The sequence below is a fragment of the Ictidomys tridecemlineatus genome, chromosome 8, assembly GCF_052094955.1.
Source record: "Ictidomys tridecemlineatus isolate mIctTri1 chromosome 8, mIctTri1.hap1, whole genome shotgun sequence".
In the NCBI taxonomy this organism is placed as follows: domain Eukaryota; kingdom Metazoa; phylum Chordata; class Mammalia; order Rodentia; family Sciuridae; genus Ictidomys; species Ictidomys tridecemlineatus.
In genome coordinates, this window is record NC_135484.1 from 92,484,755 (window position 1) to 92,510,059 (window position 25,305).

Below are 25,305 nucleotides of genomic sequence, written 5' to 3' on the forward strand. Positions count from 1 at the left end.
ATCCAGAACATTTTAAGAAATGTAAAGGAAAATGTAGGTAGGAAAATTCCAGGAGTTTAAAATTGTGTATAGAAGGCTAAGAAATAGTAAAATGTGTGTTACTATATAACTTAGAATTTGTTTAAATAGATGGATTAAATTATTTGTATCTGACTCTCAAAATTAATTTCACAACTTGTAGACATAAACGGAGTGCTAAAAAGTAAAGTTTATTTCACACATCAGAAAATTATGCTGCAAATAAAATATCATATTTAAAAACAAAATTTAACTGGGATATATTATTGCTATCAAAAGGGTCAGTATTCAGAAAGGAGAGAGGACATTTAGAGACATGATTTTGTGGAAAACAATTTTGTAGAAAGCTAACTTTTGAACATCTCTCCTGACCCTCTTCCACAGACCACATGTGACAGTGTGTCTGGGGTAGCTACAACTGTACCACTTGGAAAATTAGATCCTGTGCTGATAGGGAATACGTTTATACCTGATAAGTTAAAACTCTGTGTGTGTGGGTGTGGGTGTGGGTGTGGGTGTGTGTGTGTCTGAGATATATATATATATATATATATATATATATATATATATATATATATGAAGAGAGAAAGGGAGAGAGGGAGAGAAAATAAGAATTAGAGAATGTTTGAGAATCAAATATGGCTGTACAATTCGTGTCTTTATACATGTACTTTGGATAATAATGTCCATCACATTCCACCATCATTTTTAACCCAATACTCCCCTCACCCCCTCCCTTCCCCTCCTACCCCTCTGCCTTATCTAGAGTTGGCGTGAATATACTTTGTATACAACCAGGGATATAAAACATTGTGCTCTATATGTGTAATAAGAATTGTAATGCATTCCAATGTCATATATAAATAAACAAAAATTAATAAAACAAGATAAATAGATAAATAAATATTGATGTACATACAGGGAGGGCAGGGATGGCAGGGAATGTAGAAATTTTTATCACAGGCTGGAATACCCCTCAGGAAATGTAGTTGAAGTAGAGACATTTTATATTCAGCCCAAATGATTCTTCTAATAATGGGCCAAGATGGCTTTAAACCCTCCTCTAGGTTAGACCAAGTTTAAACAGGCTTCTTCCTGACTCCAGATTCCTGACCAACCTTCCCCTTCTTAGAGGTTGTACTTTAGGAAACTTTCAATTGTAAATGCTTTCTCTGTGCCCCTTTTGATATGCAAATCAAAAACCTCTAGCCAGTTTTCCAAACCAGAAATATCTTTCTGAAGACCTGGGGGGCATCACTTTGAAATGTAAACTTTAAAAAGAAAGCGTTGGTAAATTTCAACTGCGGGGTAGTCCTGAGCCTAAATTCCAGGGACCCCATGCTCCAAGTTGTACTACAAAGTCCACTAGCAAACACACATGGCCTGTATTCCCCCTCTTGCTCCAGCCATTAAAAATTCTTTCACCCTTTATTTCAAATTCATCTCAGACCTCTATCTCTCCTTTTGAAACTGCCTTGGAAAAAAATAGTCATCCTTGCCTATTTAAGATGTGGTTTAGTCAGCTTTTCTGCTGCTGTGACTAATGGATCAGACCAGAACAATTTTAAAGTAGGAAAAGTTTATTTGAAGGCTCATGGTTTCAGAGATCTTAGTCCACAGAAGGCCAGCTCCATTCCTCAGGGCTGGAGGTGAGGCTAAACACCGTGGGGAGAGAGTGTGGCAGAGGGAAGTGACTCACATCAGGGTGATCTGGAAAACAGAGGAAGAGACTCCACTCACTGGACACAAATAAATACACCAAAGCCACGCCTCCAAAGAACCACCTCCTCCAGCCACACCCTACCTCTTCAATCACCACTCAGTTAATCCCAATCAGAGGATTAATTTACTGACTGGGTTGATTCTCACAATCCTATCATTTCTCCTCTGAACCTCCCCACATTGTCTCACTTGTAAGCTTTTGGGGGACACCTCACATCCCAACCATAACTAGGTGTGAGCGCAACTTTTTCACTAACACAGGCAAAGAATTGTCAATAGCAATTATGTACATAACCTTAAAAAAATCAGAGCAAGACCAAGGTAGAAATGTCCAACCAAAAGCAGAATCCTACAACTCTAGGTCCTAGGAGCTGTACTTGATAACTGCACAGCTTCTGAAGATTATACACATATGCTCTTGAATCATAAGCCTGTCCGATTCAATACAACTGAAAAGATAAGGCAACTGGTTACATTTAAATTTAAAAAAAAAAAGTTTAAGTATATTCCATGCAATATTTGGAACAAATATATTACAAAAAAAAATATTTACTGTTTATCTGAAATTCAATTTTAATTGAGCATCCTGTATGTTATCTGGTGCCACCTCCATTAAGTAAGCAATTAGTTTGAAACACCTGCCATTCCTAGAGAGCAAAGACCCTATTTACAAGGGTATCAACTGCTAGCAGTAACAGCTGTCCTTTACTGTGTACTTCACCTCTCTTCACTTTACCTCTCTGTCTCAACATGCTAAACTGGAAGGGTTAGCAAAGTCAGCTAGCCTGAAGGTGAGGGGTAAGGATAAAAGAAGAACAGAAACCAGTTTTCTCCTGTCCTCAAGGCAGACAGCTGGTGTCAGGTCACCTACATCCTTGGCTGGTGGAGGAGGATGGCAAAAGTCCTATCTCTAGAGGAAAATTTAAGTGATAATACATTTCTTATTCTGGGTTAGTTTCTGATTCGCTGTATGACTTAGAGAGAAGGTAGGACTTGGAGGGAGTGCCAAATTTTCATCCAGTGGCAGAAAAATGTTCCCCCGTTTTGAAAAAAAAACTAAAAATAAAATATTGCATTTCCAAAATTTCCATGTATATTTGTTCAATGTACCAATTATATTTAGATATAATTGTAAATGTGTAACAATAAAATAAGTATTTTTCAAATTTTATATGCTTCAATATTTTGTGAGATTATTTACTTAAAATATTAATAATTCTAGAAGAATAATTCTAAAGCAAATATTCCACATTATAGGAATACCAGTTATAAAATATCTAAGAATTATTGCAAAGAATAAATATTAATGGATATTAACACTAAATATTAATGATATGGCAGTTTTATAATATTTATGTTTCACAGATTTGTTCCTTTTTTCTGAGATATGTCTGTATCAAATAAGAACATTGAATTTAATTGTATAACTTAATGTTTTGGCAAACATGTATACCATTGTGTCACAGAATATTTTAAGAATCAGATGAGAACTATGATTTCACAAATGCAAATATATACATATTTTATGTAACTTTGGAGTTTTTGTTGACTTTAAAACTCACTCAGAAATATCAAATTCTTACACTGAATCTTCCTCTTGACTGGTAGTTAATTATTTGAGATAATAACTACAGAACTATAATATGCCTATAGCTAAATTTCTTAAAGTTGTACTTAATATTTAAATATATCAGTGCTGGGGTTGTGGCTCAGTGGTAGAGTGCTCATCTTGCATGCACGAGACCCTGGGTTCCATCCTCAGCACCACATAAAAAATTAAATGAGTGAATAAATGTATTTTTAAAAAAAGAACACTCCTTTAAAAATAAACAAATAAATATATCAGTGCTACCTTTTTGAATGAATGCTGACTATAATTACTAGGTTCTTATGTAAATAAGTAGCAATAGAATGTTATGAAAATATCTATTATCTTGGTTTAAGATGACTTGAAAATAAATAGTAGTATTAACAGTATTTGGTTATTGTGCTCTCCTTATTTTCAGATGCAAGTTTATTTTTTCCATATTTCAATGAAAATTCCTATTTAGAACTGCCTTTTTTTACAACCCTGGATGAGTCAAAGTTTATCCCAGAGAAAGAACACAGCAGAATTGTCACCATCTACTTGACTATAAAAACAAATACTTTAAATGGAACTATTCTGTACAGTAAGTATTAAATGTTTGACCTCCCTATGTTTCTTGCTTCTTTCTCAGATGTTAACCTATTAAATCATTTACTTAAATATTATAGAAAAACTATTCCAACTTAATGCATGAAACATTATCAAAAAGAAATCTTAGTTCTTTGCTGTTTTTTACAAATGTCTTTAATTATGAGTCACTCAATGGAACATGACTTAAAAACAGGTTCTGAACTGACAAGAAAGAATAGAGCAAGCATATGAATTTGATGGCATATGGCTAGAACAGTAAAACATAAATGCTGAAAATGTTTCACAGCATATTTTTATGGTATGAATCACTAAATATAAATTGCATTCAATACTTAGTAACTTGGAAATAGGCAGAACCATTTGACAATTGGGAAAATTCGTATTACCCTTTTAGCAACATCTATTTTCTTGGTTTAAGATGACTTGAAAATAAATAATAGTATTAACAATATTTATTTATTGATATAGATTTGTATCCAGGGTTCTGTGTATTATCATGCAATATGTTCACAGTGATTGCTAAAACAAGAAGTTATGAGTGTCTTTCTTCTCTGAGTGAACATCATAAGCCTTATTAACCTGTAGTATTCAAAGTATGATGATTGTTTTATCTCTTTTGAAATGAATGCAGGGTAGTTTTAACCATTCCCCATAGAGAAGGTGTAATTTCTCCCATACTTTAATAGGTCATCCACTGCAAGACAACCATTCTTTCCCACATAATTTGCTCCTCTACTTTGAACTCTTTTGCAAAGTTGATTCATCATTCTGCTTTCTTAACAAAATTCAGGCCTTTTTAATTATTGAAATATGAACAAAATGCCTAAAAGAAGGCTTTCAGGAAAAAAAAATGGCACATTTGTAAGTTTTGAACATTGAATTAAAACTGAGAATTTATATTATATTTTAGAAAGAAACTGACTTGTCATAACTAGGCCAGCATTATTCATTCCCCAGAAAGAGAAGCGCCTGCCCTTAAATGATGGCTTTAGAATGTCCGATTTATTTATGTGAAAAGAGAGAAAGAAGAAGAAAAGAAACTAGGAAAAATTGTTTTTCTGTATGAAATCTAAGTGCTGGTAGATGACCATGAAATTCAGAGGTAATAGTCCATTGCAGGAGCAGCAAAACAAAACAAGGAACAAAAGACAAAAAACACAATAATTTAAAGCCATAAGCAAAGTGATTTCCTGCCTTTCAGTTTTAAAAGTTAGATAGAATTGGGAAGAGTTTCCTTGGGATAAATATGTTTTGTTTTTACCAAGTAAAAATAGGTCATAGTTGAAGCAGCACCCAGCCTCTGGGAATTCTGCTCTTGGCCCCTCCATGTTCCCAGATCACGTCCATGCTGCCCACTCAATGGTCTCTGTCAGAAGGCCACAGAAACACATGCTAAGCATATTTGCCCTCTGTTCAAGTTGGTACCTTAATTTAAATCCAATGAAGCTCAAGCCAATATTACTACTAGAGTATTATTTTTGCCTCTTATCCATTGACAGAAAAACAATCTAACTAGAAATTATCCGTAATAACTGTGTCACTGTAATAATCATCAATTTCTATACATGTCTAAAATAATTGTTGTAGTTACAGCAGTGAATACAACAAAGCTGTTTACTCAAAGGAGTTTCCTAGCCTGTGAATGGAGAAAATATTTTTGTCTGTAATGCATACTTTTCCTTCATTGGTGAGGGGGCAATTTAATCCTGTGCTGTGGGGAATGCCCTAGCAGAACATTTCCTGGAGTTGCCACTTTCTCTTCTCTTGGAATTTGTCAGCTTCATAAAACAACATATGAACACAGAGGTTTTTGTGACTCATTTAGATACCCGTAGTTTAAAAGGTGTCTCATCATTTGACATAAGGACCAATTTTCTTTCTTTTAAAATCAGTATATTATGTGCAGGAACAATTAAAAGTAGTGAGGAAATTAAAACAGATGTTTCACTTTAGATTTGGGGATTTGATTTTTGTTTTGGTTGTTTTGTTTTTTCATTTTTTTTTCTGTTTGTTTTACCTTCCCCCACCCCCACCCCCAGGATTTCAGTTCAACCCAATTTCATGTCACAAGCATTTATTGAACATTTGTATTTTATGTCATCAAATATTTAAGGGAAAAAAAAGGAGAATTACCAGCCTGATAAGCCAATGTCAGCTTTGAATTGTATTCCTAGTTCAAAACTGAACATTTATCTTGTTTCAGTTTGTCTCACCAACTAATTGATGTTGAAAAGGAACAAAAGGAAGATAAAACTTGAATCCTTACGGAGTTACAGTAAAAATCCTCAGAAAGGATGGTTTGAAAAAGAACCCTCTGTGGGAGAGCGACAGCTCTGAGAGCAGCAGTCAAGATGAAAAGAAGGCTTTTTCATTCTGCCACTGAACCAATTCAGAATTCTGGAACCCAGTCAAAGGAGCTACTAATAGGTCATGGGAGAAAGGATGAGACCACACAAAATTCTTTAGGTGCACTTTCAGAAAATGAGCTCTATCCGGCAAGCAGTATCAATCAGGAGGTTTCGTCACGGGATATGTTACTAAGCAGTTGGATCCATTCTATGCTGCTTCTTTGAAAAGACATAAGCATGCCCTGTGGAAGTATATGATCTTTCAGAATTGGGAGCAGACATCTGACCAAGTCCCAGGAGGCAAATTACAAGAGCAACTCCACTGGGAGGGCAGGATTTAGAATTCATCTCTTTATTACCTACTATGTATACTTAAAGTTGAAGGCAAAAGAAGGACCTGTCTTTGATATTTATTCCAGGGAGGAATTGACACACAAGTGAGATTAGAATGGCCTTCTTTTTAAGGGAGAATTTTAAAAAGTGACTTCTGATACTGCTGGAGAAAACAAAGAGTCATAACACCTGCCTTTCACAATAAAGTGATTAGCAGAAGAATGCACAGTATCTTCGTTAGATACTTATTATGCTTTGTAATGATGTTATGGCAAGGCCAATGAAATCCCACAGCACTTTCTGACATTGTAGTGCAAAACATCTTCTTTTCTTATAGAAAAGAAAAAGATTGTTCTACTGTTTTAATCGATTATACAGTGTGTACCTCATAATTCTTTGACTGACTTTGTCCCTCCCTTCTTAATAGCTCCCAATAGAGCTAACATCTGATGCACATAGGCGGGAGTGGGTTTGAAAGCATACATAGATGAATTCATGCATCATTGTTCATAGGTGCTTAGAAACTGCCTTTCATTTTTTTATCTCTTTTTATGACAGAAACGTCAAGTTCAACAAATTTTTGGTGCCTGGAAGTGCATAACATTCTGTGAGATACAAAGTTGAATAAGAGATGGTCTGCATCTCTAGTTTGTCAACATTTAGTGGAGAGATACTATACACATAATTCCAAGGAAAGTCAATGATGATAGGTCTTATAATCGAAGTATAAATTAAGAACTGAGGCAAAGTAGAAAGATTCATCACTCTCTGTGTTTAACATCTCCTCACTAAATAGGGGACACTTTCTCATCTGGAACTATGGAAGAGCTCTCTCTTCCACCTGATCTCCTCAGCACCTCAACCAATACCTTGCATAGAGTAAAAGGGCTTGATTGGAATAGTACTTTAAGTTCCATTTGTGATTTATTCAACCTTGATGGATGTGAAAACTAAGTATGTATTGAATCTTTGGGAAATTGTCCCATTGGACATTGTGATACATTCTTACTCTGACAAATATGAATAAGCAATACAGAATTCACTGGTTTAGTCAAAAGTCAACTTGAATCAAATATATATTTTTTTCCTATATCTACTCAAACAATCAGGAACAGAAATAGGTTTGGTAATATTTTTTTTGTAACAAAAAGTAAGTATTTTTGCAGTTGGGATAGTTCTCCCTATCCCAAGTGTTGAACTTTTGCCACTATAGCATGAAAGTGATCATAGATAATATATAAATGATTAAGTGTAATTGGATTACCATTAAAATTTATTTACAAAACCAGACAGTGGCAGAGTTTGTTCCATAGGTCATAGTTTTTCAACCCTGGACCTAAAAGGATATGATTCATCAAACTTCTCTGGAAATAGAATAATTCAATTCTACTCCTGATTGAAATGAATCAAATAAATGCCAATGCAAGGTACAGCTTTGCCTCTGATATAACCACCAGGGAAGTGAACCAACCAGCTTGATTCTGGTGGAAGGAGGTGAGGGACAAAAACAAATAAATAAGCAACAGCAATAACAAAGAACAGATGATCCCAGTGGAGGACCGAAATCCTGCTGTGCCTATTAAGAGAATAGTATAATCTAGCAATTAAGAAAATTACTCAAGAATTGGACTACCTAGCTCTTTGATCAAGTTCCCTGTGTCTCCATGTCTTCAAAGAGGAATAATGATAATACATATCTAAGACATAAAAAGCCATTGCAATGATTGAAAGAGTTAACTACTTAACCTGCTTTAAAAAGTACCTAGTACACAGCAAACATGAAGTATGTGCTAGATACCTTGCTTGTTCAGATAATGCTTCACCTCAACTCCTAAAAACTTGGCTAAGGAAAAAGCATAAGGAATTAGGGGCCTAGGATAAAAAAAAACTTTTGACTGAGGTACCCATAATTATATCTAATGGACAGCCATAGTCACTCTGGGAAGGAATAGACTATTAAAAACATCCTGTAATTAGATGTGATAGACAGTTTCAATTTTGAGTTTTCATTTTTATCATTTCATTCAAATAAAGACAATTCATTTCCTTTAAGAGCCTTGTATTACTGATTATTTTACTGGTTAAATGCAATTAACAGGCTAGAAAAAAATAAAATAGGCTTTTAATAAGTTTAAGACAATGGTCCAGAAGTTAGTCTCCAATCACATGTAATAAACATGTGTCCAAAAGCTAATTAAACATGTCAGTCTGCTGCCATGATCCCTCAGTTTCCCCAGATCTTCTCTGCCTGCCATCTTTACACTACTGATTAGCTCACTGTGACACCAGTTATTGCCTGGATCACCATTGTGACTGGAAGATGCCTTCAAACCATGAGCTGTGGCTATAGTTGCTACTGGGATTCCTACTGCATAGAAACTCTTTAGGGTGAGCCAAGAAAGAGTGAATCTATTATTTGCACTCATCATTATTAATTCTTTAGGAATGATACTAAATTTTATTTAATTCAAACTTAAATTTATTTTAATTCAAATCTATTTATGTATAAACTTTAGACTCAAACTTATTAGGATCATCTTTCTAAAAGGCTATGCAACTAGCAACTGGGGTTAATTGTTTTGAGAGAAATAATTACTATTTCTTGTTCTATATAGCATTTTTGTGATCAAATTACAGACATGGTAGTTTTATTAAGAAAAGTAAAATTTGAGAATTATTGATTTTATAAAGTTTCAAAATACTATATGAATAAAATTCAGAAAAAAATCATACATAAATTATTTATTGAAAAAAATACTACAGAATCTAAGAGTGTGAAGAACTATTTCCATAAAAGGATAGGTTCACACTTTTACTCTAATGGATCATCAAGTATCTTTTAGTGAAACAGCAGAATGGCTTTCTTTAAGGGGCTTCATAATGAGCTGTTCTAGAGCTTTCAAGTCCCATCCAAAGGTAGCACAAATGGGAATATCATGGAGAAAGAGAACTGCTTTTAAGATTTGCCAGATGCAGTCCTACACTGCATAACAATGTTTCAGTCAATGTCAAACTGCATCTATAACTCAGATCCCACAAGATCATACTAGAACTGAAAAATAGTGACATTGTAGCCATCATAACATCATGGTGCAATACATTATTCACATTTGTGGTGATGCTGGTGTAAAAAGCCTTCTGTACTGCTGGTCATTTAAAGTATAGCACATACTGCTGGGTACACTATGAACAGTACATAATACTTGATAATGATAATAAATGACTGTGTTAGTAGTTCATACATTACTACACTGTACTCTTTGTTATTTTAAAATGCACTCTTATTTATTCTGACAAGTTTACTGTAAAACAGTATTTCCTGTTAGGCCAGGAGCAATCTCACATATTTCCTGTGAACCTCTCTGTCTTTTGTTTCTCTCTGCATTTCTGAGAAATGTGTTTTTAGGTGATTACAACATTGCATGAATATCTTAGAGAGTATTTACAAACCTAGATAGAATAGGCCTAGAATTGCTCTTGATGCAATAAATAATTTTCATTATAATTATGTTTGAAATCATGTCTTCAATACTATTTGTGAAAAACAGAGTTTCTCTTGAATATTTATGTATAGCATTTCTCTAATTACAGAATCTAAGCTTACATAATACAAAGTCAATTGACTTGAGGGTGAAAAATCTGATCAATCAAATGATATGGCCTATATTCCCTGAAGTGATTAATTTGATGTTGAATCATGTAAATATATCAGTAGCCTCAAGTCCTCCATTTCCCCATTTAGCATCACATGTTATCTGCAAAACACTCTGAATACCTTTAAAAGTACTATTATGTAAAGTAAGAAATTGCTTATTAATAGAATAAGTCAATACGATGAGTCAAAAACTGTTAATATATAGCAAGACTATTGAGAGAACTAACCTTGCTTATTTCCATTTTCATTCCCATTACCTTTATAAAAACAGCCTTATTTTCTACTGAGTGTCTTTTAAAAATAACTCATTCCTGCATGATAATACATCTTGCTGAATGTGTACAATTAGTCTTTAAAATTCAATTTTGAAAGTTTTGAAAAACAAACCTTGTGCATATGGCACAACAGCTTGACCTAAATGTTCAGCTCTGTTCTACCCTACTCTGTAGCATATTTTTAAGTCTTTTCTCAAAAATAGGAGGCTGAAATGGCAATGTAAAGGAATTTATAAAAAAAAATATTATGTTATAAAAATCTTGTGAGTAAAAGTGGTGGAAGGGAGCAGGATAATAGACTGCCCCTCAGTTCATGACACCCTTCCCATTCTCAGAAGGGTACAAATGGAGAATAAGTCAACATTTCGGGGAAGAACAACCTGTTGTCATCCTATGATAAGACCTTTTATGGAGCCAAGGAAAGAAAACACAAGAGTCTGGTGTAGTTTCCTGTTTCTAAATGTGCTTTGGTTGCCCCCACCCAACCCCAGTAAAAAGAAGAATCAAAATTAACGCTGGAAATTCTTAATCAAAGAATTTCTTTCTCAAATTCAAAGAAAAGCAGCATAAGAAATTGAATAGGAATTCATGAGAAAAATAAATATGAAAAATGCTAGAGTAGAAAGCAAAACGAAACTCCTAACGGATCTCTGAGGAAAAGGTGGAGTTGCTTTGTCTTCTGCTGGGCACTGGGCTAATTTGGGGCTTTGTACATCTGGAGTCCCCAAAAGTCTGATTAAAAACCTGCCTCAGTCACATGGGCTCTAAAATAGGACTTTTGGGAGAATCTCACAACAGTGATTTTCAGGCATGTTCATTATGACTTTTGTTATTCCTAATTATTATAAAATCTTTAATGTTGATATTTAATTCATTTTTTCCTGACTTCTACCATATTGATGTAATCAGTTTGTATTATTCTGTTTTGCTTTGTGCGATTCTATTACTGAATTCATATTCTTGGTTCTCTCCAGTTCTATTGCTAGAACACTCGTGGGAAATATGCTTCTCTTTCTTGAATTTATCAATTTTTTTTAATTCAACATATTCAGCCATCAAGGAAATGCAAATCAAAACTACACTAAAATTCCATCCAATTCCATCCCATTCCAGTTAGAATGGCAATCATCAAGAATACAAAAAAAAAAAAACAAAAACAATAAAGGGGTAATGAGGATAATGGGGGAAAGGAACTCTCACACTGTTGGTGGGAATGCAAATTATTGTAGTCATTATGGAAATCAGCATGGAGTTTCCTCAAAAAGCTGAAGCTAGAACTAACTTATGATCCAGATATACCACTGCTTTGTATTTATCCAAAAGAATTAAACTCAGCATAATTTAGAGATATATACATACCCCTGTTTACACCCATGTTATGAAATCAGCCTAGGTATCCATCAACAGATGAACAGATAAATAAAATGTGGTCTGTACATAACATGAAGTTTTAGTCAGCTATAAAAAGGAATAAAATTATGTCATTTGCAGGAAAATAGATGGAACTGGAGACCATAATTTTGAATGAAATAAGGAAGGACAGGAGGATAGGGGCAATATTCAGAATTGAAATTAATCAAACTGTGTTTTTACACATTGTCATAATGAAATGCATTTGTATCTTATTGCGACACAGTAAATTACAAATGATTTAGTGGCTTAAAACAAAAAATTTACTCTAAGTTCTGGAGATCAGTGGTTCTAAATTCATCTCCTGGGACTAAACTCAAGTTGTCAGCAAGACTTGTTCCCTCTGGAGACCTCCAGGAAAAACCATTCTCTGCCTTTCCTAGCTGCTGATGGCAGCTAACTCTGTGGTTTGTCCTGCATTACTTCTGTAGTGACAGCCTTCTCTTCAACTGCCTACAAATCATTCTGTGCTTCTCTTGTGTAAGGACACAAGCGACTACAATTAGGGCCTATTCACAGATAATCCAGTATGATCTTCCCATCTCAAGTCCCTTAATTTAATCAGATCTACAAAAATTTCTCTTTCACTGTAAATTAACACTCACGTTCCAGAAATTAGGATGTGGCTGTCTTGGGCTTACTCTGCCAACCACATCTGAATACTTCACATTCATAGAAAATCAGTCCTAGGTAGAGTGTAGATCTTAAGTAAAATCTACAGAAAATAACATAGAGAATAAATTTATAGTTGGAGTAAGCAAAGATTTTTTAAATTTATTTATTTTAATGAGTATATATGACAGCAGAATGCGTGTTGATTCATTGTACACAATTGCAGCACCAATTTACATTTCTTTGGTTGTGTACATGTAGAGTCGCACCATATGTGCAGTCGTACATGTACCTAGGGTCATGATGTCCATCTCATTTCACCATCTTTCCTACCCCCACAGGAAAGACATTTTAAAGATGACTTAAAAAGCACTACTCATAACCATAAAGGAAATAATTCACAAATTGACTCACACTAAAATTAAAGAAATTGTATTTATCAAAACTTGCCCTTAAGAGGATTGACATAAAAATCTATAGAATTAGAGAATATATGAAGATATTTGTAGTAAATGTAGTTCATAAAGAGCTTGTGTCTAATAAAGAAAAAGCAAACAACTAAATAGAAATATGAAAAATAAATACAAACTCTCATTTCACAAAAGGGGGTATCAAATGGGCAGTAGATATGTCAAACTTCACCAATAATCTGGAAAATAAAACCCAAAGATATAATAAACATAACAGTTAAAATCTACCGATGATCATATCAAATAGTAATAATAAGAATATGGATCATCTGGAACACTTTTTAAGGTAGTAAATATAATCATACTGAGAAAATGAAAGGAGTTAAAATAGTTACTCAAGTTCATCATTCGTAATTTCTGACAAAGCAATTGAATTCTTGGATACATACACTGCAGAAATGTGTGTCCTTTAACATAAAAGACATATGAATTTTCAAAGCAGCATTATTCAGAGTAACCAAAAACTAGAAGGGAAATGGCCATCAGTAGTAAAAAGAACTGAATTGTAAATATTAATTTACTAGAATATTTTGAATCAGTGAAAAATAAATAAAGGGTAGCATAGTTACTATCTCTCAAACATAATATTGAGCAAAATTAGACAGTAAAAATATATACAGTATGGTTCCACTAATGATCAACAAAACTAACCATAGATATTCAATATCAGAACAGAGGTTATTGTTGGTGAAAGAAAGAAAAATGAGTAGTGATTGTCAGGACTTCTGACAATGCAGACAATGCTCCTTTTTTAAATTGGGGTGATATTTAATTGAGCAGGTTCACTTTGTGAAAACTCACTGAGCTATGTACTAACAATTTGTGTGATTTTCTGCATGAGTTATGTTTCAATTAAGAAAGTATAGGAAAGACATCTATGAACTTATAAAGACAGATGTCTAAAATTTATCTTAAGTGAAAAGAGAAATATGTATAAATGAAATTATTCATGAACTCATGAATGAAGCACAATCACCACTTAAAAATAAAGTTGGAATATATAAATATTTATTTGTGGATAGATAGGTGATGGAAAAGAATATCTCAAATTGGGATGGATCAAGGGATTTTCCACCTTTTTCTTCATTTCAATTTTTATAAGAGATTTACATTATTTTGTAACCAAAATTAAATAATTATATGAAATGGGAAACCATAGAAAATATAGCTTAGACCTTAGATTCAATCATTATTATTATAAATCTGATATTGAATATTCCATATTTTCCAGGCACTTTTCTATTTACCCTTATATGTAATTATCACAGTAGTTTCTAATAGTTTCTCTTGTCCCATTTTAATATCTGAAGAAATTGTGGTTCCAAATAACTAAGAACATCTAGCTACCAGGAAAACACAGTTAAATTAATGTCAGGTTAATACTGTTAATATCTTACTATCATCAGCAAAAATAATGTAAAAAATAATATGGATGTCTAATATAGTATTTAATACAATAAATAATTATCTAATAGCGCTATTAATATTCCATAAGTCATTACTCCTTGAAAACAAAGATTGTGTTTGTTGAATGAATTATTTTGTTAAAATCAAAATACATATCTACATTGAGTTTTTAATGTATTATTTGTTCTTAAAGGTATTGAAAGTAATTTTGGAAAACAGTTCCTTCATTTATTTCTTGTGGAAGGAAGACCCACAGTTAAATATGGATGTGGAGGCTCTCAAAATATCTTGACTCTTTCTGCTAATTATAGCATTAACAACAATGAATTCATCCCTATCACCATACGGTAAGTATTCCACAGTAATTCTTTGAATTTTAGGGCATAACATTATTTTAAAGATAGTATTTTTATGTGTAATAGCTGTCCAAATACAAAAAGAAAAAAAAAAGCACATCTGATTTTTTTTTTTTTACAAGCTACTCTTTTCAGTTGGCAAAGTAAACTAAAAATTGAGCTAAGGTATAATTTCATAGCATTTGGTGGTAATCAAATTTTACACAAAACAAATCAATTTGTAAATGTCATGGTATAAGCAAACATATTAGAATAAAGAATCAAGTAGTTTAGTTGAAATTAAGATCTATTTTAATTGTTCAATAAAGTATTTAGTAAATAGTACAGCTGCCGGAAAATGAACAGGAGCCACTAGCTGCACAGTACAAAAAAGAAGAAGTGGGGGGGATATTAACTGCAAATGTCTTGATGGAGTATATAAATTTTTAGAAAGCCTTCCTTAAATTAGCTCATGCTTCAGAATTAGGAAATATCAGAAAAGAGAAATGACTATATATGATGGTCACATTTCAAGGGCATTACTGAATAAAATTTACATATTTCAGCCAAGAACTTAAAATTCTTCATCAGTATAGCAATCTAGTGATAATGGTCTCGAAAGTTCATCCATATTGGTGAAAAATATCAATTTTTGACTGTGCTTGTGTGTAAGAGCACAATTGGATACTTTACTCTGATGAGCAGGAATCTTGGCTAACCTAGGCAGGCTGCATAAATCAAATAAACTTTCTCAGGGACCACATCAATCTGAAAATAACATCAAGAAAATTGACACCAATCTAAAAATGTAAACTTATAGGCACAGATAGCATCTTACTCATTTTTAGTGCTCATAGCAGGGCATTTGACAGATAGAAGATATTCAGTAAATTTCTAAATAGATAAAGAAACAGGGGTGTCTGTTCTAAACAATTCATTGGTGATAACAAGAAGGCAATGAAATTTCCCTAAAGTAATGAAATTATTATTTGTAAATTGGCTATATTCCTTTGTAACCAAGTTGTGTACTAATAAAACAAACTTTCAGAGTGATGGACTTAACTCATTTCAATCATCTATCTTCTAAGTGTTGCTTATTGATAACAATGAAGAGCCAAATGAGAAGGTGAATAACAGAAAACTATTTAAAAGGCTATTTAAATGAAAACTATTTAAATGATGACTATCTATTGCTAAAGTCATTTTGTAGTGTCATAATTTTATATAAAAATAGTGCATTCTATTTATGAAATTATTTCCACTTTGGGTCAAACTTTTTTAGAAGAATGATTTCCTTCTTTGTTTTTAGGTAATAATGACTTAATTGGGCAGCCCTCAAATCATTCGGCTTCTTAGTTAGCTTCAAATGGAAAGCATTCTGTAAAAATAAAAAAAAAAATTAAAAGAAAGGACTTTTCTAGTAAAACTGAAAACAAAGAACTTCACATGTCTTTGAATTAATTTTATCCAATTAAATCCTTTTTTAACCTGAGGTGACTAAGTTATTATTTATAAATTACTTTTGCCCTTTGGAACACTGGGTATTGTGCAGAAAAAAACAAAGAAGAGATCTGCTAACAAAGGAACAAAAGTGGTCTTTTACTAGAAGTTATCTCTACCCAAAAATGAAAATGTACTTTTACCTATAGGCAATATCCTCCAAGAGTTCAAGGTTACAGTAGTATGATGGTATGAGAGGTTGACCCTAGGACTACATTGTAGATTATATATTTTATATTATACATCATTATTTAAAATATTATCTGCTAAGCATTCTTTCAATAGTTCTTATTTTTTCATTTCTCTTTGCATTTCTTCTCTTTTTAAATCCTGTTTAATTTTGTTTATTCATTTAACAAAATGGTGCCTATTATATCTATAGCACTATATTAAGCTTCTAGAATTTAATGGTAATCCAAAATTACATAAATTTCTTATTCTTATGTGCATCCACTTTAATGAGAGAGATTGACAGTCTCTGACACTAATGAGGGAATAGTTACATTTTTTTTAGTTTTGCTGGAAATGAGAGAAATATAATGCAAAAGCAAGTCACATTAGCCTGGCCCATGATCATTGAGAACTGTGTAGTGGTGAACTTAGTAAAAACAAACAGACAAAGCTAGAGGCATGTGTTCTAGGCAGAGGGAAGAGTATGTGAGAAGACTGGTAGGAATAACCATGGCATACTCAGAGATATCATAGATAGTGTGTATAGAACAAGCAAGCAAAGAGGATGGCTAAGTACTAGAAGTCTACATTGGAAAGGTCAACAGTTGGAAAATTCTATGGACCATTATAGCTATGTTAAGGAATGATTGCAGGGGCCACTTACACATCCAAGACATCATAGTCACTAGGATGAAATACACTAATGTCAGTCAGGCTCAGTGACACACACCTGTAATCCCAGTGACTTGGGGGGTACTGAGGCAGGAGCATCACAAGTTTGAGGCCAGCCTCAGCAAGTTAGCAAAGGCCTGGGCTGGGGATATGGCTCAGTGGTAAAGCTTCCCTGAGATAAATCCTTAAAACTAAAAAAGAAAAATGATACTAGTGTCAGAAAAAAAGAAACTCACATATGTAAGATATAAGTAGGAAAAAAATTGTAACTGATTGAATACCAGTAGTAAAAATTATGTCAAAAAGTGAATATTCATTTTCTGATGTGCAACTGGATAGAACTTATCTTCCAATGAAATAGTAAACAATGCAAGGAGAGCAGGTTTAATAGAAAATATTAAGAGCTCAGGCTTGAGTGCACTGATGAAAATGCCTTCGAAACATTAAAGTGCAGTTTTCAATTTTTAACATATGGATGTTGAGTTCAGAGGAGAGGTCTGGACAGAAAATTAAATCTGTGAGTCACTCGTCTACAAATGATTGTTGGAACCATGGCCATGGATAGGAGTATAGAGTTAGGAGAAAGAATTGCCCATGACACAGTCTAAGAGCTAACATTTAATGACTCAGTAGAGAAAGATAAAACTAAGAGTCTGACAGAATAACCTAACGAAAAGTTGTAGACAAATAATAAAAGTGGTGTGTTGGAAGACGATGGGAAAGTTTATCAAAAATCCACTGGACCCTCCACCAATTCTATGACCCAAGACTTCTTTGCCAGGGACCGAGAAACTCTAGATGAGAGAAGATTAAGACAATAAGTTAAGGTAAATCTTTGAACATGTTTTATTGTGACGGAGCGAAAAATGATATAGGAGCAATTGGGGGTTGATGAGAAATTAGGAGGAAAAAATGTAAGATGAAACAGAAATGAACATGTTTAATTGTTGAGTAGGATTATCAGTTCAGTGGAAGTCTTATTACACAGAAAAATAAAGAAAAATGATAACATAAAATGTCTCAAAAGTTTGGAAAAATAAGCTAAAATACAGATGAGAGAAGATTCCTTCTGGAGTGGAAGAAATGAAGACACACAACCTGGGGCTTCTGTGGTTTTGTGTGTCTGCCCCTTGATCTATAAATGTTTCTGCTTTATCCCTATCTGTGCTGTTTTTGTCATCTTCTCTGTCTCATGTACTCCACTATTTCTTTTTTAAAAATTAAATTTATTTTTACTGGCAATAAAAACATAACAATTATACATATTAATGGATAACATACAGCATTTTTTAAAGAGAAAGAGAGAGAGAGAAATTTTCAATATTTATTTTTTAGTTCTTGGCAGACACAACATCTTTATTTTATTTTTATGTGGTGCTGAGGATCGAACCCAGTGCCCTGCTTGAGCCACATCCCCAGCCCCAACATACAGCATTTTGATACATGAATCCATTGTGTAATGTTTAAAATCAGGTTAAATATAATGTCTCCTCAAACATTTCTATTTCCCCATCATTAACTGGGAAAAATTTAGAATTAACAAAGGTCTTTCTGTATAGCCCTTTCTGGTTATCTTGATTCTCACTGTCAAGACTCTTGCTATTCAAATTCAGGATCGATTTCTGTCTGAAAAGCTGGTGAATTAAGGCTCCTCTTTAGTCATATGAATGTTGACTGTGTTTCTTCCATATTTACAAGTTTCCTGAAAATAAAATTATACAACATGATTGATAAGAATTTGTTTTCAAAAATTAGTAGAACAAACTCTAAGGTAAACCCATAAAATATGGCTTTTTAAAATTTTGTTTTTAGCCACAATTTTTGTATTCTTTTTAGCCAATATTTCCTCCTGTTAAATTCGCATTATGTCTGTAAGATAGAAGGCAGAAGTAGAACAAACTTGAATAAGCCACTTGTAGTGATTGAGGTCAATTCAGTATCAAGATAGAAGTTCTTCTTAAATGAAATGGAGCAGAGATCACAGTTTTACAGATACATTGTAATTCATACTCATGCACAGTTTGTCTTTCATTTCATCGAATTTTGAAAGGGATCACATAGAGAGAGCTGTTGGTTTTCACAAGGGTTATTCTCTATTGGGGAAGTTCAGAAAAATTTTCTTATTTTTATATACATATATTTAAAGTTTCTGCAGTTTAAATTTTTCTAGCACCTTTAGTGCTATTCTATACAAAAGCTTACTCTTTATGCAGAATGTTTTATTTAAAGAATCCTTGTGTCCTTTCCTCGATGTGACTTATTGTGTTACCTGCACTTTTGAAGCCATGCAACCTATTCCACCTTCCTTAGAACCTACTGTCCAACAACACCTTACAAGGTTTCCTCAATGATTAACCAAGAGATGGAAAGTTAACCAGGTTTGTTGAAGGCATACTCCATTTTCTCATCATTCCTTTTGGTTAACAGTTCTTAGGTAGTCAAAGTGAGATGATGGCCAAGAATTGTGTAACTGCCAGAATCACACATCCTCATTAGCCCCTTAGCAGATCAGAGTAAAGGGACCCATGCTTTAAGACCAACAGGATAGAAGCTGAAAAAGATTCTTATAGTAGGTCAGCAAAAACCCTTGTTAACACTTGCAAAAATCTCAAAGTACATCAAGTAATACCTTTGCAAAATTTTTTGTCATGGTAACTTTTTAAATATTTAGTCTTAAAAAATACTGTTGAGTTTTGTAAAGACCTGATTCTAATTGTATCCATCTTTTAATTCCAATGAGATAAAAACTTCATTTATGTGCATATGTATATACCGATAATGATTACTTTTTATTCATTTTAATTAGCTCTTTCCTGAAATTGTTTAAGAAAACAGATTAAGCAATGTATTATAATGTACAACTGGCTACAAACTTCAAAAGAACGGAAATCAATAAAGATTCCAAGGATTGATTTAATTATGTCAAATGAAGATATTCATTAGTAAATAATCTATAGAAATATAAGAAAAACGATAGTTTCTTCTAACGCTCATATTTGTCAAAGGCCTCTCAGATAATTCTGCTTAACATCAGATTCCAGCACTTTGACATTTTTCCACATACAGTCTCTGCATTACCATTTGTTACCCAGCTGGTATTGACCTGTAAATATACATAGAAATTGAGCAGAGGACCACCTAAGTTCATGCAAAAAGTAAAAAATACCCATAATCTATTAACAACTATAATTTTGAGAGTAACTTAAAATGTTACTTTTGTTTCCAGTGGTCTAAAGTATATAAATGTTTTTCACACATTCCTGATCGTTAATATTTTATAAATTATGGATTGCATGCCTTTAGTTTTAGAGCCAAAAAAAACTATGTAATAGTGAGAGCCTTTACTTTTTGAAACAGATGGTGACTTTTGAACTGTGCTAAATCTATAAGATATTAGATTTATTCATAAAATGTTGCCATGTCAATATGGAAAGTTTGGCAAGATTTTCATTTTAAAAAGGTCAATCTTCATCACTTCAATATTAATTTCTGTATCTTTTCCATGGACTCCTCCATCTGGTATTTCTTAGAGGAAATGTAGGAAAGCTAGAGCTCAATATGGACAATATGTTATTATTACTTTGATAAGCATATACATACATAAATCTGAATGTTGCTTTTGGTGCTTTGTCCATAGCCACACTATTCATACCTAAAATGTCCATTTATAACATACCTCAATACCAGCTGGAGAGCAAGTTATAATGCAGTTTATTTATATTAAATTATAAAGGTCTACTGAAAACCAAAATTGATTTTATTAAATCAACTAAAAAACCTTTGAAGTATATCTATGTACGTACAAGTTGGTGATTTTAGCATTGTTCAGGATTATTAAGTAATATCCTCTGCTGGTATGTAGTGTTTGTATACTTTGCATATATCTTGGAAAACAAGAATGTTAAGTATCTGTTTTGTGCTTAGTGATGCAGAAATAAGGTGGAGTTTTCTAAAAGAAAATCATAATCTGTGAATATGAATCTACATAGTATATCTGTTGAATAAATAATACACCAGGGAACCCTACAAAAACTGGTTTGATGTTTAAAAAATATATTTCACATGATTGTTTGATATGCAGTCATGTTTATCCCTCTTTATTGTACAATGAACTTCAAATCATTCATCAAAATGGAATAGTTATTAACAAAATTACAAAAGTGAAAACTGAAGTACATGACTCCTCATATTTGGTATATTGAGTCCAGAAGATGAAGATCATGTTGACCTTCAGGTTCAGAGGACAACTGCAAAAAAAATCTACTAAGGAGAAAAGGAGATAGCAATTGGCAAATTCATCTATAACATGGAGTGAGATTGAGGTGTTCTTTTTTTTTTTGCAGAAAGATTAGGAATTCAGGGGACAACAGATGAAAGAAGATCTGTAAAGACATCAAGGTGTAGATGACACTCTTCTCATTTAGGAAACTGTGGAATTAAGTGTGAGGACATAAAGATCAAGGGGAAGATGCTTAGCTCTTCAGGAAATCACCCATCTGCTTTCTCTAAACCAGAGAATCAAAATAAATAAAAAATAGAAAGGAAAAAGTTTTGAGCACTAGCAATGTTAGCTGAGGAAGGCTTAGATACTCTTATCCTTATTGTCAATGGTTGATTTCTGCAACCATCATAAATGCCTGTTGAGAAAGTTTGAATTATTCGTGGGTGGTAGCGGAGTATAAGGCAAAAAGAACTTCCATCGTTAAAAATCACTTCTCCGTGTAAGTTTAAAATGTGTTGTCAATTGTGTTAAGACATAATTTTGACAGTCCTATAAAAAGGCAATAGGAAGCAAATAAATACTTTGGGGAAAATTGAATATATAGGAATTTGGGCAGAAAAATAATGATAGATTCAGAGAAGCAAAAAAAAGTAATGATAGATTCAGAGAACACTTTGCCACACAGAACAGTTAAAATTAAGAGATTTAACATGTTGAAAGCTAAGATTCATGAGGAAGCATCAAGGGATTATTTGTTCATTAAATGAAGGAGAGGTGTTTTAACAATATAGATTTATATTGTGTGTATTTTCCAACCCACTTCTGAAGGCCCCATGGCTCTCCCTAATTGGGATCTATTATTACGGTTAGAGGATATTTGATTGCTGCCTTAAAACGGCTACCAGGGAAGATATTTTACTGTGAAAATTGTTTAAAACCTATTCTTAGTGCTAGGCCTCAATCCTTGACAATATATTTGTCTTAATTAAGTTTTTTTAAAATAACTCTCACTGAGTGAACTCAATATATAGATCATCCTATTTATAAAAATAAAAGACAACCACCTAACTTTCTAAATGAAGCTAAAAGAAGCCGTGCCAGCTTCTTCCTCAACAAATTGCCCCCAGTTTCATCAATACACTGAAAAAAAAGCACATAGAGATTGAGATAGATTGTCTTACAATTTCACATCTGTGAACCCTTTTCACCTAACACAAAATATAGTTAAGAATAATTTAAGAGTTTTCAGAAGATTTACTGATTTTTTAAATTGAAACCTGGTTCCATGATACCAAGCCAAATTTTTTGAACTCAATAAATATGCAATAAAATTTTTATATTTCTTTAGAAAATTTATGCTAATGCCATCATGAGACACAGTAAATCCCTGTTTTATAGTATTTGATACATAACTGTGTCCTAGTCCCTATTAGTTTTTAACTTTGCAATAGCTGACCTAATTCTAATTGCCAGTAATATCAGAAAAGTCTAACTCTGCCCTTCACAGACAAAATGTTTCAAAAATGTTTAAGAGAGAGAGAGAGAGAGAGAGAGAGAGAGAGAGAGAGAGAGAGAGAGAGAGAGAGAGATTTCAAGACAAAGCCTTATACCAAGTACCATAAAATTGGAATTTACTAGGCAGCAAAATGACATTATGTCCACAAAGATTCAATGCAATCTTCTGATTTACATAGGAACTGGTAAAATTCCCACCATTTAGAGTATAACATTTTCCTGTCATACGTGTTCGACTGGGATGAACTCTTCCATGCCTAAGGAATCATGTTCCCTCTCCCAAAGGAATATAAAGCAGAGGATCATCCTCCTGCTTAAATACTAATGGCAATGTTCTTTATCCCTTCCACTAGAATACAGTCACAGATTTTAGAGTGAAGAATCCCAACTCCTCTGGCACCAAACATTAGAAAAACTGATGCAGACACAGTTCCAACTATAGTCTTTGTGTAGAATTTCTGAGACAGGAAATGGTAAAGTCTTGCTCCAGGAATCAACAACAAACAAATCTGATACTTGGACAACTGAGCAAGCAATTCTGAGGATTTCTTTTTAAAATATATATATATATATATATATATATATATATATATATATAATTTACTGTGAAAATTGTTTATATATATTTTGGAGAGGGAGATTCTATAATGAATTATAATTCTTGAAATTAAGAGAGTGGGTTCTCGGGCCTAAGACTTAATAACTGTCATCATAGGTCAGATTAATTAGAAATAGACTCTGCCATGGGGATTTGCATGCAGGAAGTTTGTTAGGGAATGTTCTAGGGAACAATACCTGGAAGGCAGTGAGGGAAGCAGGACTTAGAAGAGGCAGAAGTTGAATTGGAAAACCAGTGCAACAGAGGCTTCAGCTGCCCCTAAGGAGAGCTCTGAAGTTGGAATGTTCATGTTTTCCTGAGTCAGGAGGACCCAGCCTAATGTTTTCTCTGATATGTGGAAGCTAACCCACAATAAGGGGAGGAATGAATAGAAGTTCAGTATTTTAGACAACATGGAGTGAAGCAAAGGGCGAGGGATAGGAAAAGGAAAGACAGTGGGATAAATCTGACATAATTTTCCTATGTATATATATGAAACCATTACAGCAAATTCTACCATCAGGTACATCCACAAGAATGAGGTCCTAGCTAGAATAAGATATATTCAATGCTTGTACAATTATACCATAATGAATTCTGCTGTCAGGTATAACTAAAAAGAACCAATAAATTAAAAAATAAATAAATAAAAATAAAAAGGGTTGGGGACATTGCTAAGTGCTCTCTGGGTTCAATCACTGTTACCAAAAAAAAAAAATGATTCTTTTTGGGCCTGGGTTTATAGCTCAGGAATATAGCTGCAAGAATGTGTGCTTAAGGCTCTACATTGAATCTCTAGCATCCAAAACAAAACAACAACAAAAAGATTAAATGTGATTCTATTTATATATGTTTAAAAAAAATGACCTAGGGTACTCAGGGCAACACACTATCATATCCACTAAAACTATGTTTTTGGATAACTGGATGTGTATTACCACACTAACTATCACTCACCATAGAAAAAGGAAGTTGAAAAAAAAAAAAGAAACTTCCTCAAGTATATGGCATGGCTCCATTGTCTTTTAATAGAAGTTATCTATAAAATAGTGACTCAGGAAGCAGAGCTAACTAGTAATCAAAACAAAACTCAAACTTCTTATGATATAGATGTGCATCAGTGTGGATGTACACAACCACAATTAATACCATCCAATGATACCTCAGTAGAGGTATCCCAAGCAGGATATTCCTGGGTGTAGAACAAAAGGAAAGATATTTTTTAGGTTCATTCTGTTTCAATATGAAGGCATAGGTTTCCTAAAGGCAGTACCCTGGAAATGGGAAAGTGAAGAAAAAAAAAACATTCTCTGTATAACTGCAGAGACTTTTACTTATCTTGAAATATAAAGGTAATAACACCCATTTTCTGCTATATAGTCTTCTGTGAATATCATCTATATGAAAGTGCTTTGAAATGCATCAAGCATCTCTCAATCTTATAGTAGTATTATGGTTTATCATCTACCTAAGTCCATTTCTTCTATTGCTACTCTACAACTAGAAAAAAATCGCTACTTTTTGTTGTAGAGGATCTCATTACAAATACTCTGTAATTGAGCAGTTAGTGGGATGATTAATGCACTACCCTCTGGTGGAAATGTATTTGCAGCTCCTTGATTGTTAGGCCTGCCTCTTTACAGTTCCATAGATGAGAAAGTGATAAGCCTGGAGCTGAGGCCAAGCTTTAGTACATGGTATGAATTGCAGATAAGCCGGTCATGGAGAGGGTACCACATTCTTACCTGCACTACCTGCACTTGTTTCCATGACAACAGAGGAGATAGATGTTCCAAAGCTTATGAGACCAAAATATAAGTGTTGGGTAAGTTTGGGGTCAATGAACAATGCAAAATTTTATTT

At 33.4% G+C, this 25,305-nt stretch overlaps 1 protein-coding gene across 3 annotated transcripts in view; it reads left to right on the top strand.

Annotated features, from left to right (window-relative positions):
- Positions 1 to 25,305, top strand: part of Eys (EGF-like photoreceptor maintenance factor) — a 1,135,848-nt gene that overhangs the window by 835,328 nt on the left and 275,215 nt on the right. For all 3 annotated transcript variants that reach the window (XM_078019814.1, XM_078019816.1, XM_078019815.1), the window contains exons 20-21: positions 3,747 to 3,911; positions 14,623 to 14,776. In XM_078019814.1, coding sequence (XP_077875940.1) covers positions 3,747 to 3,911; positions 14,623 to 14,776 — 319 coding nt within the window. The remainder of the gene's footprint in view (positions 1 to 3,746; positions 3,912 to 14,622; positions 14,777 to 25,305) is intronic.